Below are 15,633 nucleotides of genomic sequence, written 5' to 3'. Positions count from 1 at the left end.
CTTTTAAATTTAAACTAGATCTTCCCAGAAGTAGTCTTACCATTCCTGCTGGCAGGGGTCTGCAGACTCCTGTTGGTACTTTCTGTGGCGGCTCTCCAGGCAGACTCACAGCCCTGGTGCAACACAGTCTACTGTGGCACTACCGGCTGTGGCGGGGGACAAGCATTGTATAGGGGTGAGGGAGTGGCCTGAGCTGGGAATGCCCCGGTTTGGAACGGGGCCCAGGACGGGCCCCTCATGGCATTTCCCGAAATCGGTTTTCTGTCTTTATCAAATTTAGAATGACACTGATTGGACCAATGCTTTCCTTTTTTTTTTTTTTGAGGCGGAGTCTTGCTCTGTCACCCAGGCTGGAGTGCAGTGGCGCGATCTCGGTCACTGCAAGCTCCGCCTCCCGGGTTCACGCCATTTTCCAGCCTCAGCCTCCCAAGTAGCTGGGACTACAGGTGCCCGCCACCACGCCCGGCTATTTTTTTTGTATTTTTAGTAGAGACGGGGTTTCACCGTGTTAGCCAAGATGATCTCGATCTCCTGACCTCGTGATCCACCCGCCTCAGCCTCCTAAAGTGCTGGGATTACAGGTGTGAGCCACCGTGCCTGGCCCAATGCTTTCCTTTTTTACACTTCAGGCATAGACCTGGTTCATACTGATTGATAGCCTGTTTAAACTCTTCGAGTAATTTAGAGGGAAAAGGCTCAAATGTAGCCATAACATTCCCCTGTTGATCTGGGGGGTGTATCCTAACAGGGAACTGCCAAGCCTCTAAATCACCCTCTCTTCTAGCTTTCTGAATTCCTGCCTGAATAGAACTGAGGGTGGTTGCTCGGGGTGCTGTTCTAACAGCCACTGGGGTGACTACTTTTTGCCCAGTGTCCTCCGGAAAAGAAAGATCCAGAGGGTCAGGCCATTCTCCATCTTCAAGGTATTGAGGGGGTGCCAAGGGGCAGGGACAAGCTTCCCCTTCTTGGGTCTCTTTAAGTGGTTGACAGATCTGTTCGTTTATCTCTTCCACAACATTATCAAACTCCCCCTCTCCTTCATCTCCTTCCTCCTCATTGTCAGTGTGAAAGGTTCCAAGGTGGAACGAATCAGAGCCCACACTGACCAGACAGTTACAGGAATATCCCCAGCACTATCCTTATATGCCTTTTTGAGTGCACTGCCTACCTTCTTCCAGACCTCTACATCCATAGTTCCTCAGTTCGGAAACCAGGGGCAATATTTCTCTACCACACTGAAAAGCCGCATAAGGCGGCTAGTGCTAACCTTCACTCCTTCTCTGAGGAGCTGCTGAAGCAGACTCAAATAAGCCTCGTGCCTGTTTGACCCTTGTCTAATTTTTGCCCTGATGCTTCTAAGCTCCCTGTTTTATTCATCACGGGGATTGCTTAAGAGTACTCGGGTGTCCTCCAGTGTAGTTCCACGTTCTCCAACCATCGCTCTGGCGACCCTTCGACCCGGGTTCAAGCCCCACGTTTGGGTGCTGCTTGCTGAGACCAGCTCGGTCGTGGAGACCCCAATCCAGTGGTGCTAGAGGAATAAAGACACAGACACAGAAATAGAGTGCAAAGTGGGATCGGGGGGGCTAACAGCCTTCAGAGCTGAGAGCCTCAAACAGAGTTTGATCCACCTATTTATTGATAGTAAGCCCGTGATAAACATCGTTTCTGCAGTTTATAGATTAACTAAAAGTATTCTTCGCAAGAACAAAGGGACAGGCTCTGGCTAGTTATCTGCAGCAGGAACATGTCCTTAAGGCACAGATCGCTCATACCATTGTTTGTGGTTTAGGAACACCTTGAGCATTTTCCGCCCTGGGTGGGCCAGGTGTTCCTTGCCCTTATTCCGGTAAACCAGCAGTCTCCAGCATGAGCGTCACAGCCATCATGAGCATGTCACAGTGCTGCAGAGATCTTGTTTATGGCCAGTCTTGGGGCCTGTTCCTAGCATAATCCCAGCTACTCAGGAGGCTAAGGCAGGAGAATCTCCTGAACCCAGGAGGCAGTTTGCACTCCAGCGTGGGCAACAAGAATGAAACTCCATCTCAAAAAAAGAAAAGTCAGAATTGGCCAAGAAATCTATCCATGTGCCTAACTGGTGCCCTACAGGAGAAACTTCAAGTACTAGTAATGACATGGAACAGGGTCTGATCAAGTTAATATCTTAATTTGGGAAGAAAAGTTAAAAAGTGCTGATATCAGTAGAAGAACTGACACGTGTCAAATCTATTCCAGGTATTTTCAGATTGTTTTCCCACAGTAACCTTTTAGCCAGATACTATTATTCATCTTGAAGAGTTGAGGTCACTAATTAATACTCAAAGAGGGTACACTGACAGTAAGTGGAAGTAGAGAATGTGAGCCCAGGTCTACCTGACCAACTCCACTGTTCCTTTATTTATCCTGTGCTGCCTTGGTGGCCCAAGGCCCTATGAGGAACAGTCTGGCTCTTCTTCCTCGTGATGGTCCTGGCCCAGGCAGCCACAGACTTCTGGGAATAGCATTCAGGCTTGGGACCCAGGAATACTGAGTTCTAGTCCTACCAATTACAGCCTCATGATAGGTTAAGATTGTCTTAACCAACTGCTGCTCTTCCATGACAGTCAAAGCCCATTGAGTGTGAGGACTGTATCCTGTTTGCTCTTGTAACCTTTGTAACTGGTATATAGTAGATAATAAATATATGCTGGATAAGGAATGATTGAGGGACTGTGCTGTTATAATGTCAATTTACTCTGAGTGCCTGATGCTAAACAATGGTAGCCACTCATTAAATGCTTATTAAATAGTACATATGAAGAAGGAGAATACATTTCCAGCTGATGGGATTAGAAAACTATTCATGATAGAGTCACTGAGCATTTTAGTTAGTCTTAAATGACAGGATTTTGAAACACTGAGGTATGGGGAAGAGTGCTGTAGGTGGAGGAGACAGGGAAAAAGGGACAGGATATGGAGAGGTACTGACTATTCAGGGAGAGGCCAATCTGAATGGAGGGAAGTCACAGCTGAAGGTACGGTACTTAGCTGAAGGGTAGTACAGTACTTAAGAAAAAGGAGTTTGTTGTCAAATATGATCAGGGAACATTGGGTTAAATAAACTAGGTAGTTGTTCGTTATAGAAGTTTTCGGACCCTTTCACAATACCACTGTGGCTCCAAGCAGCATTTCTCAAACATTTGGCATGGGGACCCTTTTCTTTGTAGAGAGCATTTCATGGAATGAATGTTCCACAGACCCTTTTTGCAAAATGCTGATCTAGTTCAGTCCCCTGTGTATGGGCAAGGGAACTGAGACCCAAAGAAGAGAGGTGACTTACTCAGGGCCACAGAGCAGAATCTGGATTAGAACCCCAATAAATACCCTGATCAGATTGCTTGGCCCCCAGTATAGGACTTGTTTGTAATGTGAGGACCATGAAAATAGAAAGGACAGCTTTAAAAAAAAATCTAGGGAAACTTTAATTTTTTATTCAAACAACCACCTTTGTGCTGGACTTTAAAATTTTTATTTATTTTATTTTTTTCTCTCCTAACTTCCTAAACTTGTTAAGTGCCGGACTTTTTACCCCCGTTTTGTACAGTGGTATTTTCTGTTAATCACCATGACTAGTCCTGTTAGTCACTGTCATTGCCTTTGTGGCCTCCAGAATCTTGGGCAGAAGAGGCACCATAATCTGTTCCAGGTTTCCTGGAGGTCAAAAAAAGGATGTCCTCCTGCATGACCATTTTTAGGGACATATAGGTACTACAGCAGTTTACAACCTGTGCCTCTCTTGCTATTTGTATAGCTATTCCTTGCCCCCAACCCTTGTAACTGGTGTGGTAGGTAGAATGGTTCACCAAAGATGCCCATGTCCTAATACCTGGAACCTGTGAATATGTTACCTTACATGGCTAAAGAGACTTTTCAGGTGTAATTAGGTTATGGACATTAAATTAGGGAGATTATTCTAGATTATCTGGGTGGATCCTGTCTAATCACAGGTACTCTTAAAAGCAGATAAATTTTCTCTGGCAAGAAGCAGAAGCAATGCAATGGAAGTGCACATCAGAGAGTGTGGGCAGATTTAATTCTGTGTTTGAAGATGAAGGGGACAACATGACAGGAAATAGAGGTGACTGAGAGAGGCTCCCATCTGATAGTCATCGAGGAAACAGTGACTGCCGTCCTCAGTCCTACAACCATAAGGAACTGATCTCTGCCAAAAACCTAAATGAGAGTAAAAACATTCTACCCCCAGAGTCTCCTGATAAAGCCTAGGCTGGCCAGCACTTTGGTTTTGGCTCTGACACCCAGAACTTCTGACCTATAGACTGTGAGATAATAAATTTGTGTTGTTTTAAGCCACTAAGTTTGCTGTAATTGATTTTGACAGCCATTGAAAACTAACACGACTGAATAAAGTCATGAACATATCCAGGATGGAAGGCTTGAAGGGAAAGAGGGTAGGAAAGGGCACCTCAGAGCCTAAGGGTTTTGGGCCAAATGTGGATTCGTTTTAGTATTATTCAAAAGCCAGCTGGTTTGAGTCATTCAGCTGGCTTGAGTCAGTCATTCCTGACTGAGGCTCCTTGTATCCCTATCCGCAGTGAGGGTGGTGGCCATTGGGGGAAGGGAGCTAGAGGCTCAAAGGGCACCCCCGGGTGGGGCCACCTGTCTTCTTGGTGTATCAGCGTGCTGACAACCAAATTGTGGGGTCTGTTCCAGGCCCTCTGAGACCCAACTGATAGTCAATATTAGTGAATATATCACTCGAAAAGGAGGCCACTAACTAAATTCTGACAGGTTGAAGTGTGATAAGTAAAGAAGACATTACTAAGGATTCCTGCTGTTGAACAGCTCATCTTCCCAAGGGAAGCCTTTAGCTTTCCAGCAGAGGGTATTTCCCAGAAGGGAGCCATTTGTCTAGGAGTCAAAAATAAACATCACCATGCTTGAGAAAGAATTCCAGCTTCCATGGCAGATAACCCGATTACCCTTAGATCTGCAGCCAGCTTCTGTCTTGCTACTCTTTTGTTTCTAAATGTGGAGGAAAGTTTTTGCATTCTTTACTAAAATAAAAGGGAGACGTGGAGAGGGGCTTGGTTTACTGGCCTGGAACCTTTTTGTTTCCATTTCATTTGATTTTCTGAACCTATTTGAAGTTGTAACACAATAGATCTAATTGTTTAAAGCCATCAAAGATTTGCACAGCATCTTATCTTTAATGAGGGGCATGTTGTTACAAATGCTTCAATTTTTCAAAGTTCAGGATTAATTTTAATGTTAAAAACATTTGGTGGAAATTCTGTACTGGATAAAAGAGCAGTTTAAAATCACGGAAGCTTCTTGGATTACTTTGAACAAAACATCCTTTTTTTAAAATTAAACTTGAGTGTACCTGCAGGCTGTTTTATTTGCACTCTGTTGTCATCCCTAAGGCGCATAGAAGATACCTTTCCCACAGTGTGATTCAATACAGGCGCCCAGAAAGATGGTCTCAGATTTCATGTGTCTGGGTAATTAGTTGAGTTAGAGCAGCTCTGTTAAACCACTTGAAGGTCAATAATGCATGAATTTCTGGCAGACTTCCTAGCTCTAAGTCCATAAACACACTTGCATAGGAACTAAATGTTCTTATAGTAGAGAAAAACTCGTGTTCTAAATATAAAATAAGTAATACTAGGGATTAGTTTTTTCTTTTTCTTTTCTTTCTTTTTTTTTTTTTTTTTGAGATGGAGTTTCGTTTTTGTCACCCAGGCTGGAGTACAATGGCACAGTCTTGGCTCACCACAACCTCCATCTCCTGGGTTCAAGTGATTCTCCTGCCTCAGCCTCCAGTGTAGCTGGGATCACAGGCACCCACCACCATGCCCAGCTTATTTTTGTAATTTTTAGTAGAGACAAGGTTTCACCATGTTGGCCAGGCTGGTCTCGAACTCCTGACCTCAGGTGATTGGCCCACCTTGGCCTCCCAAAGTGTTGGGTTTACAGGCGTGAGCCACTGCGCCAAGTCTAGGATTCATTTTTTTCTAGAATTTAATTCTATGACAAATTCATGTTTTATTATGACACAAAAATATTAGGATGTGACTGCTTTTTGAATTCTGAAAGAAAATCTTTCCTCTGTCTTGCAGATTAGTAGCACAGTCTTTCATGGGCCTTAAAATCAGATTCAAGCATCCCGATTTAAAATGTTAGAATTTAAATTCCAAGAGCAGACCCTCTTGGAATTGGTTTTGGTCTTTTAAAAGCGTAAGATTAATGTAAAATAAGCATAATTGTTCTTTTTTTTCCCCTTAATGGTACAGTTTTTATTAAAACTTCAATTTTGTCCCTGAGGTTTTACTGAAGTGCTCAGATATCAAAATAAACACTTTTTTTTTTTCTTTTTTAGGGGCAGGGTCTTGCTCTGTCACCCAGGCTTCAGTGCAGCGCCATCATCATAGATCACTGCAGCCTTGAACTCCTAGGCTCAAGCAATCCTCCAGCCTCCCCTGCCAAAATGTTGGGGTTGCAGGCATCAGCCATCGTGCCCGGCCACATTCAGATTTGATCCAGGATTCTTTTACTTCTGAGACGGAGCAGGGACCATCTTTTCAGGGGCCTGTGCCCAAACGAGAGCATGTTTTTTTTTTTTTTTTGAGACGGAGTCTCGCTTTGTTGCCCAGGCTGGAATGCAGTGGCGCAATTTTGGCTCACTGCAAGCTCTGCCTTCCGGGTTCACGCCATTCTCCTGCCTCAGCCTCCCGAGTAGCAGGGACTCCAGGCGCCCACCACCACACCCAGCTAATTTTTTTGTATTTTTAGTAGAGACGGGGTTTCACCATGTTAGCCAGGATGATCTCGATCTCCTGACCTCGTGATCCGCCCGCCTCAGCCTCCCAAAGTGTTGGGATTACAGGCGTGAGCCACTGGCCTTTTTTTTTTTTTTTTTTTTTTAATCCTGAGTTTTAGAAAAATTCCAGATAGCTAGCTAGTCCTTTTTTTTTTTCTTTCTTTTTTCTTTTTTTCTTTTTTTGAGACTGAGTCTTGCTCTGTCGCCCAGGCTGGAGTGCAGTGGCGCCATCTCGGCTCACTGCAAACTCCGCCTCCCAGGTTCAAGCAATTCTCCTGCCTCAGCCTCCTTAGTAGCTGGGATTACAGGCGCCTGCCACCACGCCCAGCTAATTTTTGTATTTTTAGTAGAGAGGGGGTTTCACCTTGTTGGTCAGGCTGGTCTCGAACCCCTGACCTCATGATCCACCCACCTCAGCCTCCCAAAGTGTTGGGATTACAGGCGTGAGCCACTGCGCCCGGCTTTTTTTTTTTTTTCAATCCTGAGTTTAAGAAAAATTCCAGATAGCTAGCTAGTCCTTTGTTTTTCCTTAAATCCACAATGGAAAAGGTACCATCTTGTCTGTTTTCTTTTGCTACCTAGTCCTAAAAAGTAAGTAACTTATTAAAAAGGCAGTAACCTAAAACAATAGCCAAAAAAGTTAGAATCCAGAGGTGTTTGGTTTCCCTATAAACACTAAAGATAACATCTTAACATATGTCTCTGAGTTGTCTTTCAGAAACTTGGACCCCTCCTCTGAAGACCATCACCCAACAGATTCACTGGCACATAAACCTCAGATAAGAAAAAATTAAGTACTAAACCCTGACCTGCGTTCTTTGTTCTAAATTTCTTCCTAATGGACTTGGAGGGAGTCATACCCCTGAGCCAGTTACTGACCCCAATTTTTAAACAAAGCTTCTCTTCCTTAACCAATTAAAATAGAAAATCTTTAAATGTACCTACGATCTGTAAGCCCCTTCAAGATATCCTGCCCTTTTAAGCCAAAACCAATTTATAACCTCCATATATTAATTTATAATTTTGCTTATAACTTCTACTCTCCTTCCCCTGCCTTTAAAAACCCTTGCTTACAAGACATTGGGAGGTCAGGATTTAAACAATGGCTGCCTGGTCCTCCTTCCTTGGCACCCTACAAATAAATGCCTTCTCTTCTATAGCTATAAGAAGCCTTGATGTAGATACCTGGATTTACTGTGCTAGGCGAGCGGACCCCAGTTCAGTTAACCCTTCAAGGGTGTTCTGAGTGGACAAGGCAAACACACAATTGGGCCAGGTGGATTATAATGATTTTGTAATGATTCTCATTGTGGTGTGAGTATTCACACCTCCTGAATCGGCCAGGAAATGGATTTTTTAGTCACTTGGTGACCCAGGGTCACAGGCTTTCTTTGTGTCTGGCTGGGTTTCCACTAAAATGCTTATGATACCAAACCTCACCTTCAACTAATTTTTAGTTACCTTCAAGATGTGGAGTGAATGTGCTATTTGAAGCCTGGCATTGTTGCCCTGTGTCAGACCTTCTCTCAGGGCGCAGGTCTTGTCAAGGTCCACATCCCTTGGCTTGTGATCCTCACGCCCCCCACCCTGGGGGAAAATCACTTCACTGGGTAGGCCCATGTGCTGACGCCACCTCTCCCTCTTACAAGAGTGCAAAGTTTAGGCTTATTTTCATTTTGCTAATGTTTCCCAGTGATCATCTGTAACTGGAAGATTTTGGAGTCCACAGCGCCCCTGGTTGAAGATCTTTCCAGTACCACAGTTCTTGGGAGTGTTCACTGGCTCCACTACAGCTACCCTGCTGGGTCTGGCGGGAAGGCAATCTTGAGATGTTTCTATTTGTCATGGGCGTACCTCTTGATATTCTACATTTGGGTATGAGTATTCACACCTCCTGAATTGGCCAGGAAGTGGCTCTTTGAGCCCCTTGTTTTTCTGATAGAAAACAGCCAGGATAGGGTATTCTAGAGGCCTTCTCCTTGAGGCTTACGGAAGGGGTCTTTGTGTCCTTTTATAAAGAAACCACCTCTTTTTCCTCAGAACTTTGATGAGGTCTTGGGTTGCACTAGAACAATATTGTTGAGCTATTGTCACCAACTCCAAGAGCAAGTCACCTTTCCCAGGGGCCTGCTCCTATTGGCCAGGGGCTTTCTAGGACACTGTCATTAGGCACCAGGGAGCAGAGACTGATTGCTTGGGGTTGTATGAATCCACGTCCATCCCACAGGAGGCTGATTCTAACTTTGTCTGCTACAAGGGCCTGCTCTGGACTTCACTGGATGAAAAGCTTTTGATAGTGAAGAGCTCAGTATTTTCATTTGTGAATTGGGCATCCACATGGTACATTTAATTTGCTTTGCACTTTTTTTTCCCCAAACAAGTGGACTTGTAAAAGAATAACTTTTTAAACTCCTCATACTTTGCTTTTATCATTACTTTGACTTTTTTTTTTTTGTGGCGGTGAGGAGTGGGGGTTGCTTTCCGGTCTTTACCAGAATAAATATATATATGTATATATTCTGAATATGTATATTCTGAATATATATATATTTTGAAATGGAGTTTTACTCTTGTTGCCCAGGCTGTAGTGCAATGGTGTGATCTCGGCTCACCGCAACCTCCGCCTTCCGAGTTCAAGTGATTCTCCTGCCTAAGCCTCCTGAGTAGCTGGGATTCAGGCATGCACCACCACACCCAGCTAATTTTGTATTTTTAGTAGAGATGGGGCTTCTCCACATTGGTCAGGCTGGTCTCAAACTCCCGACCTCAGGTGATCCGCCCCCCTCAGCCTCTCAAAGTGCTGGAATTACAGGCATGAGCCACCACGCCTGGCCAACAAAGAAATTTTATACAGCAACTAAATCCTTTTGTAGTACAGCAAAGAATCAGTAAATTAACAACAAAAATCCTTTTCAGAAAGTGTAGCAGGCACAAATAACCTCACCTCTATGGTTCTACTTTGTTGTTATTTTTTGTGAAACCAGTCCTTCAGCCTAAACACTTTTTTTCATTTCTGAGGCACCAAAGAGTACAAGACTGTGTAAACAGAGAACGCTGTTGACAACTGTTTATGCTCTGGCTCAAAGTCTCTCCTTAGCCTTCTGAGCCCTGCTCAGCTCAAGGGTCAAAGGTCCACAGCTGGCCTAGACTGAAGAGTGCTCTTCCGTTTACTCCCTCATAGTTGAGGATAAACCCAAAGGGCTGGCCTTCTCTTATTGTGGAATCTGGTTACATCTATAAGTGGGATCTTCTGCATAGAAAGTTAATTTTTGGTGAAAAACTCTAAGAGATGCATTCCAAAAAGCAAAGGAGTGCAGAAGTCACTGAAACAGACCATAGCTGAAGCTTGAAAATGATCCCCATGTCTGTCATAAATGTTCCCGTGTCAGGGTGCACTCTGCTTTCCTGCACAAAGGAAACTCGATGATTTGTGCACCTGAAGGATGTATCTTAGCAACAGCTGTGAAGGAAATGTACTGAGAAACTTTCTCTAGGCTTTGTCTAGAGGAACTCCACAGCAGAGGCGAATAGCAATTAACAATGTCCTCTAAAGTGAAGTTTACATTTAGTTGTATTAATTTTAAGGGGGGAAAAAGGCAATTAGTCTTCCTAGTTGATAGTAGATTTGTTCACTCTTTTAAAATACCCATCCCCATGTCATAGTAGGAATTATGAATAAATTTTTTAAGAGTATCTTTGGATTTGGCAAACAGTATTAGGGTTCTTTTAAAAAGGTGGGGTTTGAAAAATGTAAGAAAAAAGTTGTGTTTCATACATTTCTCCTTGGTAATTAAAAGTAGTGCTTTTTGAAAAATCAAGTTTTTGCTCTTATTTTGAAGTAATTATAGATTCACAGGAGGTTGCAAACAAATATACAGGAAGCCCTATGCACCTCTCTCCCAGCCCCATGAAAATCTATTTTGACTACTAGTTTTCCTATGAAAAGAGGAAACAAACCTAAGGATTGAACTAGAAAATGGGCTGCTTCAGTTCTAGCCCAAAGGCATAGTGGAGACGGCACTACTGTGTTTTCCAGTGCACAGAAATGGGCAGCCACCTGCAGGCGGGCACAGCAGGGACACCAGATGACATGCGGATTTTCTCTCTTTCAGTGTTTTCCCCCACCCTGGTTTTAAGGAAAGGTGAAGTGAGACTCAAATGGGTATTATGTGGCTAAGGAAAGCCTTCAGGCTTTGCCCTCTATGTCTAGCCCTTGTCTTTCAAGGAAGGGAAACTTTTCCCCCCTCTTTTAAAATTAAGGGCCTCTAATCCTCTAGGTTTTATGGCTGGATTTGGAGAAAGGGGGTTCTGGTTTCTATGACCTGCCTTGGGGAAGAAGGATTCTTGTTTCTATGGCTGGCCTTAGAAACAAGATAGGAGGATAGGAAAAAGCCAGAAAAAACCTCTTGCTTCTGAGGCCTTCATTACGGAATATTACTTTCTGAGTTCCAAGTGCAGTGGGGATGAGTAATCAATTCAAGATCACAGGAAAAGATGTTTTTAGGGAGGTAGGGAAGAGAGATATAAAAGCTTAAAGCCACTTATTTTAACTAAGCACATACAGTTATATCAAAGAAGCATAAAAATATTTAAAATTGTACTTTAATTTCACATTTTGTCTGGTTGAGTGGGGAGATGAAAGCCAAGAAAGTAAAACCCAGATGAGGAAGGAAAAAAGAAAGAAAAAGAGGGAGTGAGGATAGAGGCTTGTTACCCTCAGTTCCAAAGTTGAGTTTCAAGGAGGATTTTGAGTTTTAGGTAAATTAATGCCCCGCTTGGACAGATTTTCAGGACATCATCTATCGCCACTCTTTGAAATGCTAATTAATTGATTAGCCATTCATCCTAGCTTTTCAGAGTGGTATAGGCCTCTGAGAATCACCCAATGGGATAGCCACAGCCACACCTAGAGGAGATCCTTCCCAGGCTGCAGAAGCAGACAGCAATTCTACCTTGTGATGTGACTTTCCAAGGCCAGATAGAGAAGCTTAAGCAAACAAGGGAACAATGGAAAGTATAACAGCAAACTGCTTATGATTTCCTTGTTGAAGTCCTTTATCTTCATGCAGATACAATAAGAATACAGTACTGGCCACTTACCAGCTCTGGGCTTCAACCCTTCACACCTGGCCCCTCAACAACCAGTACAATGTACTGCTTTCTCCACTGTCACTGGGAGAGTTTAACTGCAGAGCATAATCAAGTTTTCTTAATTCTTTAGCTTCCTTCTGGCTATACTTGACTCCCCATTCAGCCCCAGGATTATGTTTGTTAAATGGTTAGCTACTTTAACATTGCTGTCATTAACACCCTAACCTTCTACCAATCCAAAGAGTAGTACTCAGACCTGCAGTGTGAACATCCCTGGGAGGTTGTTAGAAGTGCAGATCAGGGGCTCTGAATCAGAATCTGCACATTAGCAAGATCTCCTGGTGATCCACATATGCACATTTTAAAGTTTTAGAGGCATGGGCTGGCCTCCCCCAGCTCTCACCCTTTTCCATTACAAAATGCCACCCCTCTGCCAAAAACTATGCATAGATCACCTGGAGACTCGGCTCCTTCACAATCTTCTTACTCATTTTTTATTTCCTAGTACTTTGAGAATAGCTCCTCAAACCCCCTTTCCACCCGCCATCCTCTCATTCCCATTTTTCCCTCTTATTTCTATTTTCTAACTTGACAGAAGTCAGATGACTTTGCTGTGCTAATATTTTTTTTCCTTCTCTGCCTCAATATATTTCTGGTCTTCTGCCACCCTCTATTATTTTCTCAAGTCTCAGATAGAGTAGCATCTTCCTCATTTGTAAGCTAGCCTCTCTACTTACGCCCTTGATATACTTTCCCTTTCCCCTTCTTTGGGATCTTGCTATCTTACTGATCTCCCCTCTCCCAGAATCATGTCCACCATCTCCACTAAGCCCTTCCTTTTTGCATCCAAAGGGACACAGATCTTACTTTAAGAAAACCACAGCATCCAGTCGTATTCACTGGATCCTACTCCTTTCTGGTTTATGATCTATTTCTCCTTATTCACCATCAGATTTTGCATACAAATGGTCTAGAGCAGTGGTTTCCAACTGGGATGACTTAGCCATCGAGAGGACATTTGGAAGTGTCTGGAGATATTTTTGGTTGCTGCAACTGTGGGAAATGCTACTGGCATCTAATGGGTAGAGGCCATAATGCTATTAAATACCCTACAATGCACAGAGCAGCCTCCCACCGCAAAATTATCTGGTTAGGGTGGCTACTCATCCCAGTTTGCCAGTAACTTTCCTGGCTATAGGCTTATAGCACTGAATGTCCTGTGTCCCAGGAAGCACCTCAGTCCTGGGCATACTGGGACCATTGTTCATCCTATATATATCTCACCTCAAATATCAAAAGTGCCAAAGTTGAGAAACGCTGCTCTACAAGGAACACCCATTAACTTTACATTTTTCTCACCAACTTCCTTTCCTTCAATTGGAACTTTGTCTTCTTTTCTACTGAAATAGTTTTCTTTCTTTCTTTTTTTTGTTTTGTTTTGTTTTGTTTTCTTAGAGACAGGGTCTCACCCTCACCTAGGCAGCCATGCAGTGGTGCAGTCATAGCTTATTTCAGCCTGTAACTCCTGGGCTCAAATAATCCTCACACCTTAGCCCCCTGGCTGCTAGGAGAGGCAAACCACCATCCTGGCTAATTTTTAAAATTTTTATCTTTGTAGAGATTGGATCTCGCTATGTTGCTCAGGCTGATCTCGAATTCCTGGCCTCAAGTGATCTCCCTAAAGTGTTGGGATTACAGGTGTGAGCCACTGTGGCCAGGCTGGAATTGTTTTCTTAAAAGTCACCAGTGGCACCTTCCAATCAAGAAATCCAGTGGCTTTTCTCCTTCCTCAACCCTTTGGATTTCCTTCTAAGCATTTGATACTGTTGACCACTATTTTTTTGAAGCCCTTTTTTTTTATACTTTTGGTATGTGCCAAGAGATATGTGCTCTTTTGTGGGTTCCTAATTCCTACTGTGTTTTTTGTTTTTTGTTTTTTTTGTGATGGAGTCTCAGTCTGTCTAGTCTTTACCTAGGCTCACTCACTAGGCTGGAGTGCAGTGGCGCCATCTTGGCTCACTGCAACCTCCGCCTCCTGGGTTTAAGCGATTCTCCTGCCTCAGCCTCCTGAGTAGCTGGGATTACAGGAGCCCACCACCATGCCCAGCTAATTTTTGTATTTTTAGTAGAGACGGGGTTTTACCATGTTGGCCAGGCTAGTATCAAACTCCTGACCTCGGGTGATCCGCCCACCTCTGCCTCCCAAAGTGCTGGGGTTACAGGCCTGAGCCACCATGTCTGGTCCCTACTGTGTCTTAAATGTAGATTGTTTCTTAGTTAGGTGTTTCTTGGTGCTTTTCTTTATTCTCCTATTAAATAATTTATTCCACTCTAGCTTCAGATCTCATCTCTATTAGTTGATTCCTAAATCTCTTTCCTGAGTCTTAGTCTTTCATTTCTAATTGATTGAGGGATTTCCATGGATGTCCAGCAGAATCCAGTACTCAACCTGAGTAATGGCAGGTTAAGAAGAACATTTAATACACTGGCTAGGAGGAAAGACGATACAGTCTAGCTTACATTTCCAGCCTTGTCTTCCACTTTGGTCCTGTATTAAGCTGTAAGTTCTATTGAACCAGGATAACTCTGTCCATACCCTTACATGTGCTTTCCATGGTTTTGCTTCATGTCTTCTTGCTCATTGGAAAACACTTCTGCCTTTCTTCAAATCTTCCTGATCATCCCAATCAGGAAAATGTGGAATGGTGAAAATACTGGATCAGGAGTCAGAAGACCTATTTCTGTCACTTTACTTGCTTTTAGACTTGGGACCATTACTTGAGTTTTCTATAACTTTATATATTTTAAGTAAAGAAATAATCCTGTGTCTGCCTTTCTCAAGATAGCTAATATGAAAAAATAGTTTGAAAGATGGTAAACTGCTGGTATATAAGTATTACGTGACCTCCTGAACTCTGATAATAGTTTGAGCCTTTCTGATGGAATCTTGCCATCTCTTACTTTAGAGACAGTTAATACACATTTCTTAAAAGTAGAGACCATAATGTAAATCTTTCTTATATAGTTTCTGTCATTGTACATGTCATGTTAAGAGATTCTGAGTAAAGACTGACGAAAGAATTGCAATTCTACCTATTAGTCTTTATTTTTGTTTCACTAATTCCAAACATTTTATACTATATCAAATTTATCAACCCCCCCCCCCTTTTTAAATCTCCAATTTAGGTGATGTCTTTCCAGTGCAAATGAATCCAATAACTCAATCTCAGTTTGTACCTTTGGGTGAAGTTCTTTGCTGTGCTATATCTGATATGAATACAGCTCAGATTGTAGTAACACAGGAATCACTTTTGGAGCGTTTGATGAAACACTACCCAGGTAGAGTAATAAGTTTTTCTCTATTTGTACTTCACTGTATGTGTTTGGTTTCTATTTATAATTAGTCTTAAACACATAAATAAACTGGGTGATATCCTTTTTTCCCCTCTTCTATAGAACTTTATATCAGAACCCTACCAGAAGAAGTCCTGCAACAAATTTGATAAGGGTATTTCTTTTACTTTTCAGATAAACTTTTCCAAAAATAAATGCTTACGGGCAATAAATAAATAAATCACACTCTGTGGAAAGGAGTGCAAAATGAGAAAGTAAAGTTTATTTCCCCCCATTTCCCATTTTTTCACTCTCACTTCCAGAGGTAATAACTGCTATTATCATTTCTTATATATGATAATAAATTTTTCATAACATAAATTGGATCT

At 42.8% G+C, this 15,633-nt stretch overlaps 1 protein-coding gene across 1 annotated transcript in view; it reads left to right on the top strand.

Moving 5' to 3' along the window:
- The window catches only part of STOX1 (storkhead box 1), a 73,223-nt gene that overhangs the window by 39,597 nt on the left and 17,993 nt on the right, over nt 1-15,633 (top strand). Inside the window, exon 2 of the mRNA XM_054436655.2 lies at nt 15,098-15,250. Within this exon, the coding sequence (XP_054292630.1) occupies nt 15,098-15,250 (153 nt within the window). The remainder of the gene's footprint in view (nt 1-15,097; nt 15,251-15,633) is intronic.

This window comes from Pongo pygmaeus, chromosome 8 (genome assembly GCF_028885625.2).
Source record: "Pongo pygmaeus isolate AG05252 chromosome 8, NHGRI_mPonPyg2-v2.0_pri, whole genome shotgun sequence".
In the NCBI taxonomy this organism is placed as follows: Eukaryota; Metazoa; Chordata; class Mammalia; order Primates; family Hominidae; genus Pongo; species Pongo pygmaeus.
The sequence above is the reverse complement of the archived record's forward strand: the minus strand, read 5'-3'. Positions and strand labels throughout refer to the sequence as shown.